General features: G+C 41.4%; 1 protein-coding gene across 1 annotated transcript in view; it reads left to right on the forward strand.

The window, feature by feature from the left end:
* Positions 1–14,034, forward strand: part of LOC104621474 (xylosyltransferase 1-like) — a gene marked incomplete at both ends in the record, with an annotated part of 35,221 nt that extends 21,187 nt beyond the window's left edge. The window contains 2 exons of the mRNA XM_010287983.1: positions 13,014–13,186; positions 13,832–14,034. Coding sequence (XP_010286285.1) covers positions 13,014–13,186; positions 13,832–14,034 — 376 coding nt within the window. The remainder of the gene's footprint in view (positions 1–13,013; positions 13,187–13,831) is intronic.
* Positions 14,035–14,923: the final 889 nt, after the last annotated feature.

Raw genomic sequence — 14,923 nt, forward strand, 5'->3', positions numbered from 1 at the left:
TAATGCCCGATGGTTTTTCTTCTTAAACCATCTTTACTAATCCCTCTTGATCAGAAGCAGCTTCTGGAAAGCATTCCAGCCAAGGAGGAGAGCCCAGCTCTACCTTTCCTGTCTCCGGGAAGAGAGACGTAGGTTGTAATACACAGTGCACAGACCAAAACTCTCCGTTTTAATTAGGTCCAGAGTACTTATTGTCACTAGTGCTTGCTTTTAGTTTTTTTTCTAAAAATGCTCATATTTACCTCCTGAACATCTTCCATGTTAATGAAAAATTTTCAGTGTAAGGGTGGCCTGTGCAGGAATTACCCACCTGTTTCTCCTGTGTTTTGACCAGTCAATATATGTTAAAATCTAGCTAAAGTAGTGTGGTGTTATTTATTATTCAAATGTTATTGTAACTTAGCATACCATATGAGTAATGTTTTGAAGTCTGCCAAAGGAACCGGTGTTTAATTGCTTACAGTAGAATCTATTTGCTCTTGGAAATGTCACAATATAATTATGTTGCATTCCTCTGTCTAACAAGTAATACACTAAGAGAAGATTGGTCCTCTTTTTCTTCTGTGTTGGATAAAATTATTCATGCTCATCCTTTAAGTAGTACACATGGTAGCAAGCTTTCTTGAAGTACAAGAACTGATCAATGATAAATTCATTGATGTGTTACTATTCACATGGACAAATGAGAAGTACGTTATATAGGGAGTGTGAGGTAGACAAGGTAAGGTTATGTACTACTTCAGAAATTTAAATTACACAGAATGAGCTCATTTAATGCACATAAAACAGAGAAAATGAAGATGATTGTAAAGATCAATGCCAATATTAAGGGAAGGCATGGATCTTTGAAAAGTATTTTCTTTGAAAATGATTGGGATCATTTGGATCTTTGAATTGGGATCATTTGGATCTTTGAATTGGGATCATTTGGATCTTTGAATTTGGATCATGGATCTTTGAAAAGTATTTTATGAAAAGTGCTCTAATTCCTGTCTGCTGGTTCCCAGTTCTGCTTACCAAAAGGACTTTGTCCCCTGAGGAGCCTTTTAGCACTGGATGACAAGCTGGGGAACTTAAAGCAGGGAGGCTGGCAGTGTCCTGGTCTTGCTGGGAGTACCAGCTGAGCTGAGCCTTGTGATCTACAGAGCTGGAAGTGAATCTGCTAACACTGGAGCTAATGTCCCTCTATCGTGCTGGTTTTGCTGACCAGAGATAACAAGAAATCCCAGGTGCTAAAGGGGAAAGCCTGCAGAAATGGAATGGCCAAGCTTCTGCAGCTCTCTTTCTTGGGAGGAGATTTACTTTGGGTCATTTGGGAAAACCATTGCTTACCTATACCCTTTGACATAAAGGTTATTTGACACTAGTTATGTGCTGGCACGCATGCTGAGAAATGAATACTGTGAATGCAGAAACTGCATTTGTTTCTGTGGGAAGCTGGTTTTTTTTAGGTGTGGTATTTTGGTTTAAATATTTCAATTACAATTATTTCTTAACTAACCTACTAGTGTGTATATGTGTGTATTCGCACACAAGGCACATACTTATTTATGGTTCATACACATACATGAATCTGATGTCTCAGGCGTCTTTTATTGACATAGCATGAGATTCTTAAAAGCACTCAGCTATGTCCCAGCCCTGCAGCTTTTGAAATCCATAAAGCTTAACTCAAAGGGATGCAGAGGAAGCAAAGCCTGACAGCTTTGGAGTGAATCTGCCCAGACATGCGCTATTTATCTTTTCTCTCTCTTTTGACTCACGTGCAGTGCAACTAGTGTCAGCTAAAATGTAAGGCTAAACTTTCATGTTTTCCCGCACATGGACACAAGGCACAGGTATGCGGGTTTATTTTTGCTTTTGCTGGTGTCAGTCTTTATTCTCAGTACCTAACTAGACCTTTTGAAACTAGCTATGTAAAATACCCGTGAAAGTCTTGACTTTTTTGGTCTGTTCCCAACATTATGTTCATAGTTATCCTGGGCACAGAATAACGGCAGACTCTGTCCTTCCAATTCTGTATTCAAAAAATAGGAGACAGACGTAATGGGAATCTCAAAGGAAGGATTAATGTCAAGTTAGCAGACCAGATCCTCATATGGTACAAATTAACTTGGTCCTGACCTTACACCAACTGATTATAGTGATTACTGCTCATTTCTTAAGAATATCTGGGGAAAAGGTACTTTACATAGGACTTGAAAAATGACAGCACAGTAACACAGAATGGGAAGACATTGATCAGGCAGGTAACAAACATGCATTTATCTACCTATTCATTTCTTAGTAGTCTCAGCAGTACATAAATATCTCCTGGGAGGTTGTGTGAAGTAGAGACTGACTTTAACTATGTAATTGCTCATATTTTCACTCCTTATTGATTATTCGTACTGTGAGCAAGACAGGAAGAGATAGAGTAAAGGTTACGGATATACCAGCCTCCAAAAAAACCGCAAAACACAGAAACAGGCACTGGAATCTGCAAAGGCTGTTTCAAATGCTAATTTGAGGCGTGAGCCTTGATAGAGCTCTATTGCTATTACGCTTGGGATTTGTTATGTTGATATTGTTACTTTCTTGTTTAATATATGCCTTTGTTGTTCTGTAGTAACTGGTTGGCTTTCAAGTTTCTGTTCGTTGAAGGATTAAACTTGATGATGATTTGAGGCAGAAGAGAAAGTCTGTACTGAAATAAGGACATTTTCTGTGTTTTCGTCTTGTTCTGCACAAGAAATCTAAAGGCTTCTCTAGCAGGGAAGGGAGCTAAGTGCTTCAGTGCAGAGAAGAGCTGACTGCGAAGCCCATTGTTGGTTTTGGCATGAATGGCGCTGAGCCTGTCATCGCTGTCCAAGTTGGGATGTAATCTGTCTGCAGCAAGAGGGCTGGCATCCTCTGGTGTGTAATTCAGGCCACCTACACCAGTAGTTGATGGTCTAATATAGGTGCCCTTAGGGCAAACTGCAGGACCTGGGGGCACCTCTGGGCTGCCACCAGTGATGTCCCCAGGTAACATCTGTACTGTACCAGGAGGAGACTGATGTACATATGGTGCACCACTATTGCCCGAGAGAAACCTGGGTCTATCGACTGAAAGGAGCCTTGGAAAGGAGCCTTGTTGCCACTGGCCAGTTCTGCCTCTTTCGCCATCTCTTGAACAGCCTATGGAGGGTCCTTCTGTCTCCATGGACTGTTTGGAGAGGCTGATGTGTTAAATTAGCAGTGTGAATCTCATCGCTGTTGCCAATCAGAGGGGCAGGGGACTGCAGGCAGGTCAATCGCCAGCAGCCCTGGCAGGGGCTCTCCAGGAAGGATGTGCTGGTGGCTGGTGGCCCATAGCAGGCACCAGCTAAAGAAGCTGCCCAGAAGAACTGGGCACCTCCCAACGCTGCGGTGCTGTTCTTGTAGAAGCCAGAGTGCTGTTGGTGTGGCTGTAGCTGTGTCCAGAAAATGCAAATAGTGGATGTGGTTTTATAAATGCTTCAATTTGGGTTTGTGTCATCAATTTTCTTGGGAGTGGTGGGATGTTTTATCTTGTCTGACAAATTCCTGTTCTCATCAGTTTTGGACTGTTGAAAGGAGCATCCTTAAAGCAACAATCAGTGGTGGGTAAGATATCTAAACACATGCCTCATTTCACCCCTTTCACTGCTTTTTTTCCCCTACTGTAACCTCTCCTCTCCTAATGAGCACAAAGTTTCCCTGGCAGTAGTCACTCTGCTGGGTGGGGGTCAGCTCTTGGGCCCCAGGACCTGAATGAAGTGTCTTGCCCTGCAGCGAACTCACTGGAGAGGAGGGTTCACACGTTAAGAAAACTTTCACGCCTTATGTGTTAACCATAAAAGACAGGACTGCTGTTTTCTGTTTTGTCTTGAGGGTATTGTCACAGAACTGGCACATTCAGGAATTACTCCTGGTTTTGGTGATCAGCTGGGTGGTCTCCACAAGTTTTGACTCTGAACTGGGGGTCCCACTCTGAATGGGCTGCTGGTTAGTCCCAAGAGCCAAGCTGGAAAAATCTGTCTTTTATTAGAGCATTTTCTTAGGGCTATAATGGTATAGGTACCAGTGGTCTTTCTCTGTTTTGTGATTTCCAAGGGTGTTACCTCCCAAATGTTTAAGTTGGACTAAGGTATAAGGTGCAAGAGGTCTTTGCAAGGAATATCTGTGTCAGTTGTTGGATCTGCTTTATATTACCTCTCTAAAGTCCAGCACTGTCACTGAATGTAGTAAAAATAACCTCTTCCTCACTTACAAGGCATTTTGTATTCACCCTAATGACACTGATCGTGATGTGCTAATCGGCTGTTAGCTGATATTATAAATATTATTATTATTAGGAAATTAGTTCTAATTCAACATTAATTAAATTTACTGTTGCTTTTGAGTGTTATTTATTTATTCATGAGAGTCAGTAGGAAAAAGGAGAAAATGCTTGGCTAACACACTCCAGCAAAAACTACAAATAATTGAGATTTGTCTCTCAGGAATGCTACCATTTTCATAATTAGTCAGAAAAGTGAGCTTGTTACTGAGATTATTGGCCTGCCTAGGTAAGTATTGTAGTAAATCAAGTTTAGTGTGTATTGCAAGTGCAGTATAGTGGTATCTGATAATTAATCAGTCATTTGCAAATCGTAAAAATTGTTTCAGTAACTACTTGAGACTGACTGCAAGACAGAACAAAGTTTTTGTTTGAAATACGGCAGGCTGCTTCAAATGCTTTCTGGTTTTGTTTGAAATTTAGTGGATATAAATGTGCTGTTGCAGCACACACACGTGCACACATACACATAATCAGAAATTCGGTACTGAGATTAATTTTGAACAGTCATAGGATCATAGAATAGATAACAGTCCTGTGTTATCCCACCTGCTTTCATGGATTTTGTGATACAAAAGATTTCTGTCTTTGTTCTCAAGGTTCTTATATTTCTTCATTTACAATGGATTCTTCAAATCATGTGAAAAACATACATGGAGTTTTCTGGTGCAGGGTGTCTTTCTGGATTTGCTTAATGGATGATACCTGCCCCAGTGCGTTCTTGAGTGAGTCTTGGAAGTGGTGCATGCAGCACAAATGTTAAATAGCTATAACAGAATGATGACAAAGCTGGGATGGAAATGTTTTCTTTCAAATTCCAAAACAGAAAATTATCTTTTTTTTTTCCCCCTTGGGAAAAGGGAGAAACTATTCATCTTCTTATGATTCAGCTGTGAATACCATACAGTTCTACATGTGTCTTCTATCTTCCTACCTTCCTTCTTTCGTGTACTTTATTTTTCTATCCATAGACAAGGCAGAAATCTCTCCAGCACAGGTGTTGCAGCAGAACTCAACCTAAATCTGTAATGACAGGGAGTTTTCCTTTTTATATGAAATTCTGCAGGGATGCAGAGCTGCTTATCAGTTCACAAACTCCCTGTAGAGTAACTTCCAGTGATCTCCTGAAGGGGATTGTCCGGCTGTAAGGCAGTGGCTCTTCTCCTCTGACTGCCCTAAGTTTATACTGTCACTCTCTGAAATGATTAAAGCAGACTCAAAATGCCCACATCAGCAGCTCCTTTGTTCCAAGCCAGGGCTTCTGCTCAGCATGGAAAGAACATTACTGAAACCTGTCTCTCTAATGTTAAATGGACTAGTCATTGAATGCTTGTAAATTATGTCTCACTGCTTCCTGCCTACCTTGCATTGATTTTTGCTTATGGGTTACTTGATCATGTGAACTTACAGAGGATCATAAATTGCTTCTGCAATTCACGGTAGAGTCTGAGAATGAAAAGTACTAGAGTGGGGTTGTTGAGATAAAACATTTCTGAAAAAAAAATTGAATATTCACTTTTCCATAGCAGCATGATTTCTGAAATTTTATCCAAATTGCTCAATGTTAATTCACAGATAAAAAGTATGGGTAGCAGCAATTTTAAGGAAATCTACAGAACATAACTAGCAACATTTCATTCTGTAAACCATAAGCATCTCTCTCAAATCCCTGTGTCCTAGGGACAGTTGCATAAAAGATCTCAGCTGATTGCACCTCTCCTACTTTGCTGAGCAAGTTAAAGCCCACTAAAAGAAGCCACATGTGTGACCGGTCATGTTAATTATCTTCATCAGGTACTTGGTTTGTTTTGCTAGAGGTGGAACCCAGCCCTTCTTTGACCTGGGAGGTGGATGTGCTCGGTTCAGCTGACACGCAAAGGTGCTGATTCCCTGAGATGCTGAACATGATCAGCTCATGCTGCTTCTTAGAGGCACGGGATGGCCTTGCAGAGAGCAGGACGTGCCTGTGATACAGGGAGCTCTGTAGCGGGGTGGTTGTCAGCATACACATTCACCAAAGCAGCGCATGCTCTAAGCCCACTTTTTGGTGAATACCCTAATATGAAGGAGGGGTTTTCTACACTGTGAACAGGACAGTGGGCATTTTACATATAAATAGTAATATTAAAAAATAAAAAATCAATGCTCACCTAAAATCTTTTCTTTCACTAAAGATGTCCACAAGGGCCACCGTGAAAACATAATTTCCTAGGCTGGAGGTGAAAATTGGCATCCCAAAGTTGGGTTTAATGTTGCTAAAGGTAGTTTTCTAGTCTCTGGCATAGGAAAAATTGCTTTTTCTTCTAAGTGTGATTAACACACGCAGTGCTTCAGGAGTTACCTTGCCTGTGCAAGGTGTCTTCGCTGGAGGGTACTGCAGGAAGACAGATCATCCCCTCTTGAGCCTGATGGCAAATGAGGCACTTGCTGTAATGGATCGTTGGGCCTTAACTCCAGCCAGATGTCTGGATAGGTCCAGGTGAATATTGCTATTATCAAGCCCTCAGACAAAGACTTCTCATCAGGTCCTGATGGCTCACTGGTGAATTACTTCAGTGAAGTTTTTTGTTGTTTTTATATAACTCCGACTACTTCTATTACTAGGTCTGTTACAAAAATTAGGTTTTCTAAAATGAAGGAATGTTTTTGCTCTAACTGAAATGGAAAAGATTTTCAGACAAAAGCTAGGCCTGGAAATTTTCAACCTGCTGTGTTGTTATGAGTTGTGAGCAATTGAAAAGAAGGAGTTTATAGTGGAAATCTGAGTTCAGCAACTACTGCTCAGCTGGCTGTTGCAGAAGTGGTCCTGCTGGAGGGAATGGGGCTGCTCCTGTGAGTTTAAGTAGGGACTGCAGAGCTCTGCCTCTTTGGAGTGATTATGGCTAGTGCTCCTGCTATAATGACAAGGCTTCTGATTGCATTTATGGATGTAATAGCAGTAAATAGTGTGCTGAACTACGCAGCAATAACTCTTCTGATGTCCTCTATCCATTGATTCATGCTGTCAAGGCAGAGTACACACGCACAGTTGTGTTCAGACGAAGTCAGCAGCATCCAGGTATCTGTGCAGAGGTATTCTGATGAACAGCTAGGACGATATCAAGCTGAGAGTAGAAGTCGATGGATTGATTTACAAAAAATAATATGCCTCACAAAATTCATTAAAAGATTGCTTCATGCTGCTAGAGAAGTCTGATGATCTCATTAATTAGCAATAGAGGTAAAAGATTAGCAGGTTGTCTCTGAGTTATATTGGTGGATGATTGAGCATAATGTGGCACTACAGCAAATATGAAAATGATTGAACTATGTTTATTATTCTGGCATCTAGTAATACTGCAATTGTTGAAGATTAAACTCTTAATTATGAGTATTGAGTTGTGTGGGCTCTAGAAAGTGCAAGTTGAAATTGCACTAGAGCTGAGATTCTTCTGTTACCTGCAAAAATAGGTACGGGTGTTCCTGCTAACACGCATTGATGTCAATCTTGCCATGCTTTGAGCAGGAAGCCAGAAGGGCAACTTTTGCTTTTCTCAGTAAGGCATTTGGTCACAGAGCAAAATGCCATGATTTGTTTTCAGTGTAGGATAGCAAAATAAATATGCTTTGATGCAAGGGCTAGAAAATGTTTGTTATGAGCTGGTTGAGCACAGCCACTTCTGTTGAGGTTCCATGTGGCAGTTTCTCTGAAGCAAGGCACCATGAAAAGTCACTCTTCTATCCACTGCATCATGAAACAGCAGACTTTGAGGAAGTTTAAGACAAGTCCTGCTGCTTCCAGGCCAGAGATACTGTTTCACCTGTACCAAATGGCTGTAAAGATGACACTTCATTCACTCTCCCCACTCACTCATATGTGCAAAGCTATTTCTGAGGCTAGAGCTGTGTTCCCAAGATCTAACTGTAACATAATATTCTTCACAGGTTTTGTTTTAGCTTGTATTAACATCATGGGCTTTTTATTACATTTTGTAAAACACCAATCTGTGTAAGTTATCCTAGGAAAGGGAGTTCCTTAAATCTGTAGGAAAGTCCACTCGACAGGCAATGCCCACGCTCAGAGAAGCTTTCTAGGTGAGATGGAGTACAGCTCCAATCCCACTGAGACTGCCCCAAGCAACCAGTGCAGGAGGAGAAGATGGGAATTCTCCTGGGTTGGCTTGACTCAATTTTCTTGGGAAGGCAGATGATGGCATACGGAGAGGTGACAAGTGTTAGTGAAGGCTGAGGGTAGGGAAGGAAGCTGCCCGTGACTCCTCTGTACCTGGTGGGTGAGAAGGAGAAGAGTGAACAGAGGTGAAAAAAGGGCTATTTGGGACCAGGGAGAGGAAGGTGATTTTCGCAACTGCTTTTTGTTGGACTGAAGTGACTGAGGCTGGAGGCCACTTGAATTGGCACCCTGAGTGATCTCGTGGCAAATGGCAAGGTAGCGGTGGCACTGAAGTAGTTATCAGACACAAGTACTACCTTAAAATCCTTTTAGATTTTTATTACTGCTGAATGGTACAATGTTAAGTGAAATCATCTGATGCGTCTTCTGTGTCTTCTGTCCTAACACCTAGCAGGGGATGTGCTCCTGCCTGAGAGGCAGGTCATTAATATGCAGGCATTAACGTGGTGTGCAAGACTTTGGTATGCACAAGTTTTATAGGAATGCAGTGACCAGACCTATTCAGATCTTGATGTGATTCATACAGCTCTGAAGTCCTACTGTATTTTTTTAGTAAGCAGACACTCAATTGAATGCTTGCTGCCCATTTCATCTTATTTGCAAACCGAGATCGTTCTGTATTATTGGAGTAGCCTGCAAAATAGAGAGTGCCTAACAGCCATGGGCTAAAACTGGGGAAGTAACGGTGTGGAGCAGAAGTAGCAGATACTCTGACAGATGGAAAAAATACAACATTCTTACATTTGTGAAATTCTAGGTAGCCAAGAATAGGATTAGATTAAAGAAACCATAATAGTATGCAGGTGGAAAATGGGACTAAAAACCTAAACCTAAAAGAGAAAGAGAAGGAAGGAAGGAGCATGTGGAAAAAGAGACTGGAGTAGGAAAATAGCAGAGAGGAAAACAAGTCACTACAGGAATTTATTAGAGAAACCCAGTGAAGTGAGGTGGCATTTCAGGTGAAAATTCGGGAGGATTTTGTTCTTGGTAATTGCTAGATAAATGGTAGTGTGGGTACTGGAAGCAAGTTAGTTTAAAATAAAAGACCCACAATATGCCTATTTTAAATTCCCCTCACCTTCTACATATGATTGCAGAAAGCCACTAATTTCAGAAGATTGGTATCCAAAACTATAATGAAAACCACTAAAAATATTTCAGTCCATTGAGGGGACATCACCAGTTTGAAATCAAAGCAGTTTAAAAGAAAAATGGGTTGTTTTAGCAATTGCAACTGCCCTTCATTCCCCTGTCAGCTTTCCTTGCAAGCACATTTTCTTCCTTTCACAGTCCCTTGCTTTCCCTGTGCAAAAGCCCTAAGCGCACCCATTGGGAAGCTCATCAGCTATGCGGGAGAAATAATAAAACTGAGCATAGGCAAATGGCTATAATAAACTGAAAATGATAGAAGAAATGAAATTTAAGCTTTTTTCTGATCTTTTAATGCTGTTCATCCAAGTTTTATTGAGTTAATGGTGGAGGTTTTTGTAAAGAAATACCATCTAAGTTGCTGGTGTCCCATTTAGAGTGACTCACGGGGCTAGAAATTTCCTGATGGGTAGTCTGGATACAACTGGGGGCAATGAAGTTGCATTAATTTATGAGCATACAGATGTTCCTTGAGGGACTGCAGAGAGGTAAGGGTCAGTGTGCCTCTGGGACTTTAGTTTTAGTTTTCAGTATCCGTGGACGTTCCTGGATAGGCACATAGCTGCCTTTTAGCCCCTTGTATAGTCCAGCAAAGAGCCTATTCTAGAGTCTGGGTACATCTCTTACACATACAACTTTCCTGGACCTCCAGGATGGGAAGAACAGATGCTGATTTAAAGCAAGTGTGCTAGGGAAGCACTTCTGAGGAGAAACTTGAAGGGAGGGTTATGGGAGATGTTGGAACCATCCTTTTCTGGGATGTGCTGCTCCAGTTGCAGCAGGATCTCTCTCTTGTAGCTGTCTAAAAGGAGTGTTTCAATTACTCAAGGGTATTTCAGTACAATTAAGGGGACCACATTGTTTAGGTAACCTGAAACAGTGCTCTGCAAACTTTCAATCGGTCTGTTTTTTCTGAGTTCATGCTACTCCCTTTAATAAGGAGAAGATGCATCAAGAAGGATTAGGCAAAGGCCTTTTTTTCCTGTGTCCAACTTTTGTAATGAATACATTTTAAAAAAGAAAGCTTTTGGTATTGTTTACTTTTATCAACGTATGTTTCCAGTTTCCAAAACTTGGGAAAAAGCATCTTTCCCTGTCACTTACTCTCTGTTCACAGTTGGCAAATGTCGCCTTTCTTGTTCCTTGTATCAAATAGACAAACATGAGCATGTTTTTTTTAATAGCTGTAGGAGATGTTTTGGAAGGCACAGTGGGTTTCGTGGCTATACTCATGCTGTCTGATATATCTGTGCCTGGGTGCAGCCTCAAGTTCATTCTGCAACCTAGCACAAACCTGTTGTGTCCCCACTCTCTGCGAAAAGAGTCTTGAGACAGCTGGTATGTGGAGGTGGGAGGAGAATGGGGGCATCCCAAAAGGCACTAGTGCAGGAACTGCGTATGACTTACCCACATATACTCCTTTGTGTTTTCAGGAAGAAACAGAGGATCCGTGACAAGTTGAAAAGAGAGTGATGGTTGAGCTATGAACTTCTCAGGGCTTCATGCTGCTTTCAAACCTGAGGGTCTCATTAAGTTGTTAGAAGATCCACCTCTTATTCTCCCAAGTTTGCTGAGGGTCTTTTCCTGAGTCCCCTTCAAATTTGAGTCAGTTAGGAGATTCTAACCTCTAATAGTAGGAATAACTGCCCTGGACACTTGGAATCTGCTAAATGGCATCAGTTTCTCTCTGACTCCCTTGGACTCTTAATTGACTCATGAGGCTTTTTTTGGGAAGGTAGGAAAAAAACAGCTTTTCTGATGGTGAGAGAAAAAATAAAGGTGATGAGTAGTTCCTGTAAGAGTGTAAAACACAATTCTGTTGTTTTTCTGGGAGGGTAGGGGAGATGCCACTTTCAAACAAAGCAGGTTAAAGTCCTGTCCCACCTGTGGTTGCTATCCTGGCCAAGGAGCTTTATTGAGCTGTTTGTTTATTGAGAACATAGGTGTGCATTGATTTTGACATATACTGTTTGGCCAAAGTGTTGCATGTGGTGGAAGGCAGGTGAATTAATGTTGTTGCATGTGATGGCAGCTGCTGCTTTTAGCAAGTTCAGCTCATGCGTGGCCATTTCCAAACCTTTGCTTGTAGTGGGAAATGAACTTTTGAGTTCTGCCCATGTTCACATGCATTTCCAGTAGTTAAATACTTATTTTCAGTATAATCAGAAGTTCAGATCTCTGGAACTTGTCAAATAGATTTACATTTTAGAGGAAATAAACCGAAGTAACAACTCAGATCTTATGACTTTGAAAAATTGTACCTTGGGGGAGCAGAGGGAGGGACTAAGAAACTTTTGAGACAACGATATTCCCTTTCATTTAAAAAAGAAAAAAAGTTAAAAAGTAAAAGCAAGAGTAAAGTTGGGGCAGGAGGGGTTTTTTGAGTTTTGAGGCCTTTTCCTTCCTTGTTTTGCTTATATTCAAAACGTCAGATTTTCCCTGAACTGTTTTTGTTGAGAAAGGTCCTTACAAGGTCAGAGCATTCAAGAGGTGGTTTAACTGAAGAATGAATGTCAGGTTTTGGATAAAATTGTATTTTTCTTACATTGTGTTAAGGTTTTTGAGTTGAAGAGCTGTTACACAAACCAAAACCAAAGCACTTTAAATTCCGGGGTAAAAATGTTCCTTCAGCTCTTCAGTTAATCAGTACATCCTGTCTTAACCATACACTGCGGTGTTTCCTTTAGAAAATAGAGACCAGAAATTTCTCCGCTAAAATAGAAATGAACACAAATTTAAAATAGGATTGTAAGAGCCCCTCTCGTACATAAAGAAGTGAAGATATGCAGGTTGCCATTTAAATGTTCCATGATACATCTGCTGTTACAAATAAATGCTATCAGTCAAGATAATCCTCAGCAGCTGTTAAGCAGCAGAGTTTCACCAGCTTCTCAGCAGAACTGTGCTGATCATGGGAATGAGCATCTTTTGATAAACGGGGGATTTGATTTCTGGGGAAGCAGAAGGGGAGTTGGCCTTGGCATTTCTTTAATAATTTGAACAGTGCTTAGAAACTTGGAGGTGATTCCTTTGAAGATGCAAACGTGTGTAGTGTACCCAAGTGGAGCTTGGTCTGACTCGTAAACATTTGGGTATTTATCCATGTTCATGTAGCCTTGTCCAGGTTGAGGCACACAGGCAGGGCTGCGTGGAGAAGGCTGGCACTCCTGCTGCCCGTGGGGTGATGACCCTGTATCGTGACGGAGGAGAGGGGTACGATCTTGGTGGCACGCAAGCTGGCACCCCTCATGAGTTCTCGCTTTTCCTTAGAAACTGCTTTTGAAGGGAGACCCGAGGAGAAATGTGTACTTCTCTCTGCACCCCTGCCCTGTGGATACACTCAGAGATGTCCTGTGTTTTGTTTTCGAACAGGAAAAGCCAACAACAATGTACAGTGGGATGAGGACTCCGTAGAATACATGCCAGCCAACCCAGTCAGGATCGCATTTGTCTTGGTTGTTCATGGCAGAGCTTCTCGGCAGCTCCAACGCATGTTTAAGGCTATTTACCATAAAGACCATTTTTATTACATTCATGTTGACAAGGTAATATATCACTGGTTATAAATTGCCTGTCTCACCATCTGTCAGTCTACCCATCTTTGTCATCTTCTTCATTTTCTCTTTACCTCTGCTGCATAGAGTGCATGTCACTTTTTGTCTCCCCATCTGTTATATGTTTGGAGCCTTTTTTTTTTTCCTTTGTTGTTATCTTCTCTGTGTAACAGCTTTCATTTCTCCTTATATGTCTGTGAGTATCTATCCATGTCTGTCTGTTGTACATTTAGTTAACAGTAATTGATAAGTTGATGCAGACTGACAGTGGTGGCGCACTGGATGGAGAGCTGACACGAGGTGCCTTGAGCAAGTTACTTTACTTCACACTGTGAAAGGAAAGTAGTAACAGTCACTTCCTTTACCAAAGCCCTTTGGGATCTACTGATGACAAATGATAAATAAGAGCTACTTATATTGACTAGTGATTACTGTAGTTGTAATAAAAAGAATGAAACAGGGGTCTCTGTACATTTCCAAATTAGCATTTAGCAAAAGAAGGTTGTGTGCCATCATAAGTGAGGGCAAGGCAATGGCAACGCTCAGTGAGTCAAGAAGTAGAGTTGGTAGTAGATACAGGGAGGGCCAATTTTGGACAGAGTAACTTGAATGTATTACTTTTTTTCTCCTGTAAAGCGATCCAATTACTTGCACCGGCAAGTGCTCCAGTTTGCCAACCAGTACCCAAATGTGAGAGTCACTTCTTGGAGAATGGCAACTATCTGGGGAGGAGCAAGTCTTCTGACCACCTACCTGCAAACCATGAAGGACTTAATGGAGATGAATGACTGGCCATGGGATTTCTTCATTAATCTCAGTGCTGCTGACTACCCCATCAGGTACAACAAGTATTCTAAGAATGCAGATGTTTTGTTCCTAAAGGAAATACGTATTGAAGGATATAAGGAATGACATGTGCTGTGCTGTGAGAAGCAGAGGTCAGAGGGGCAGTTTCTTCTGTCTTACAGCAGAAGGCTTCTTTTGGCGAGGCTTCTGTCTGACAGCCACACTTTAGCCAAGGAGACAATCACCTTGCTTGTACCCCGTGTGTCTGCCACATACCTAGGAGGGACTGCGGCTGTGAGCAGGCTAGGAGCACTCGTTCTTCACTTTCACTGAGGAAGCAGGGGCTGCTCTGTTTAGTTGTTATTTCCAGCAAGGGGCATCTGCAAGAGAGGATGAGTAAAGTTGCAGTAAGTACTGGAGCTCAGCAAATGAACCCCAGGACGGAGAGATTCCTCCCTCTGATTTGATGTCTCAGAAAATGTTTAAGGTATTAATATAGATTCAGTGAAGGTAATGTTCTCCTCTTCCTTTTTTTTAGTACTTTTTCTGCAGAGGATAATGATAGTAGAAGTGACAAATAAGTTTCTAGGAGTCAATCATATCTTCAGCACCAACCGTTGCCTGAATATCTTTATTCAGCTGGCATCAGGCAAAGAACTTCACACACCACCACATGACAAGGCTCGTGATTTTGAGTGAAATTATATTCTTTTTGGATTTACATAACCCAGGCCCCACAGCTGCATTCCATAAGGTTTACTACGTTGTGCAAAAAAAAACCCCCAAACCAAAACCCAAAAAAACCCAAACCCACCCACAAAAAAACACAAAACCAAGAAAAAACCCAACAAACAAAAAACCAGCAAAAAAGATACCATCACCCCCCAAAGTGTGCTTAAACTGTTGGTTTTGGACTATAAACATTATCAAGAAGAGGGAAAG

The sequence above is a fragment of the Phaethon lepturus genome, unplaced genomic scaffold (genome assembly GCF_000687285.1).
Source record: "Phaethon lepturus isolate BGI_N335 unplaced genomic scaffold, ASM68728v1 scaffold15650, whole genome shotgun sequence".
Taxonomy (NCBI): domain Eukaryota; kingdom Metazoa; phylum Chordata; class Aves; order Phaethontiformes; family Phaethontidae; genus Phaethon; species Phaethon lepturus.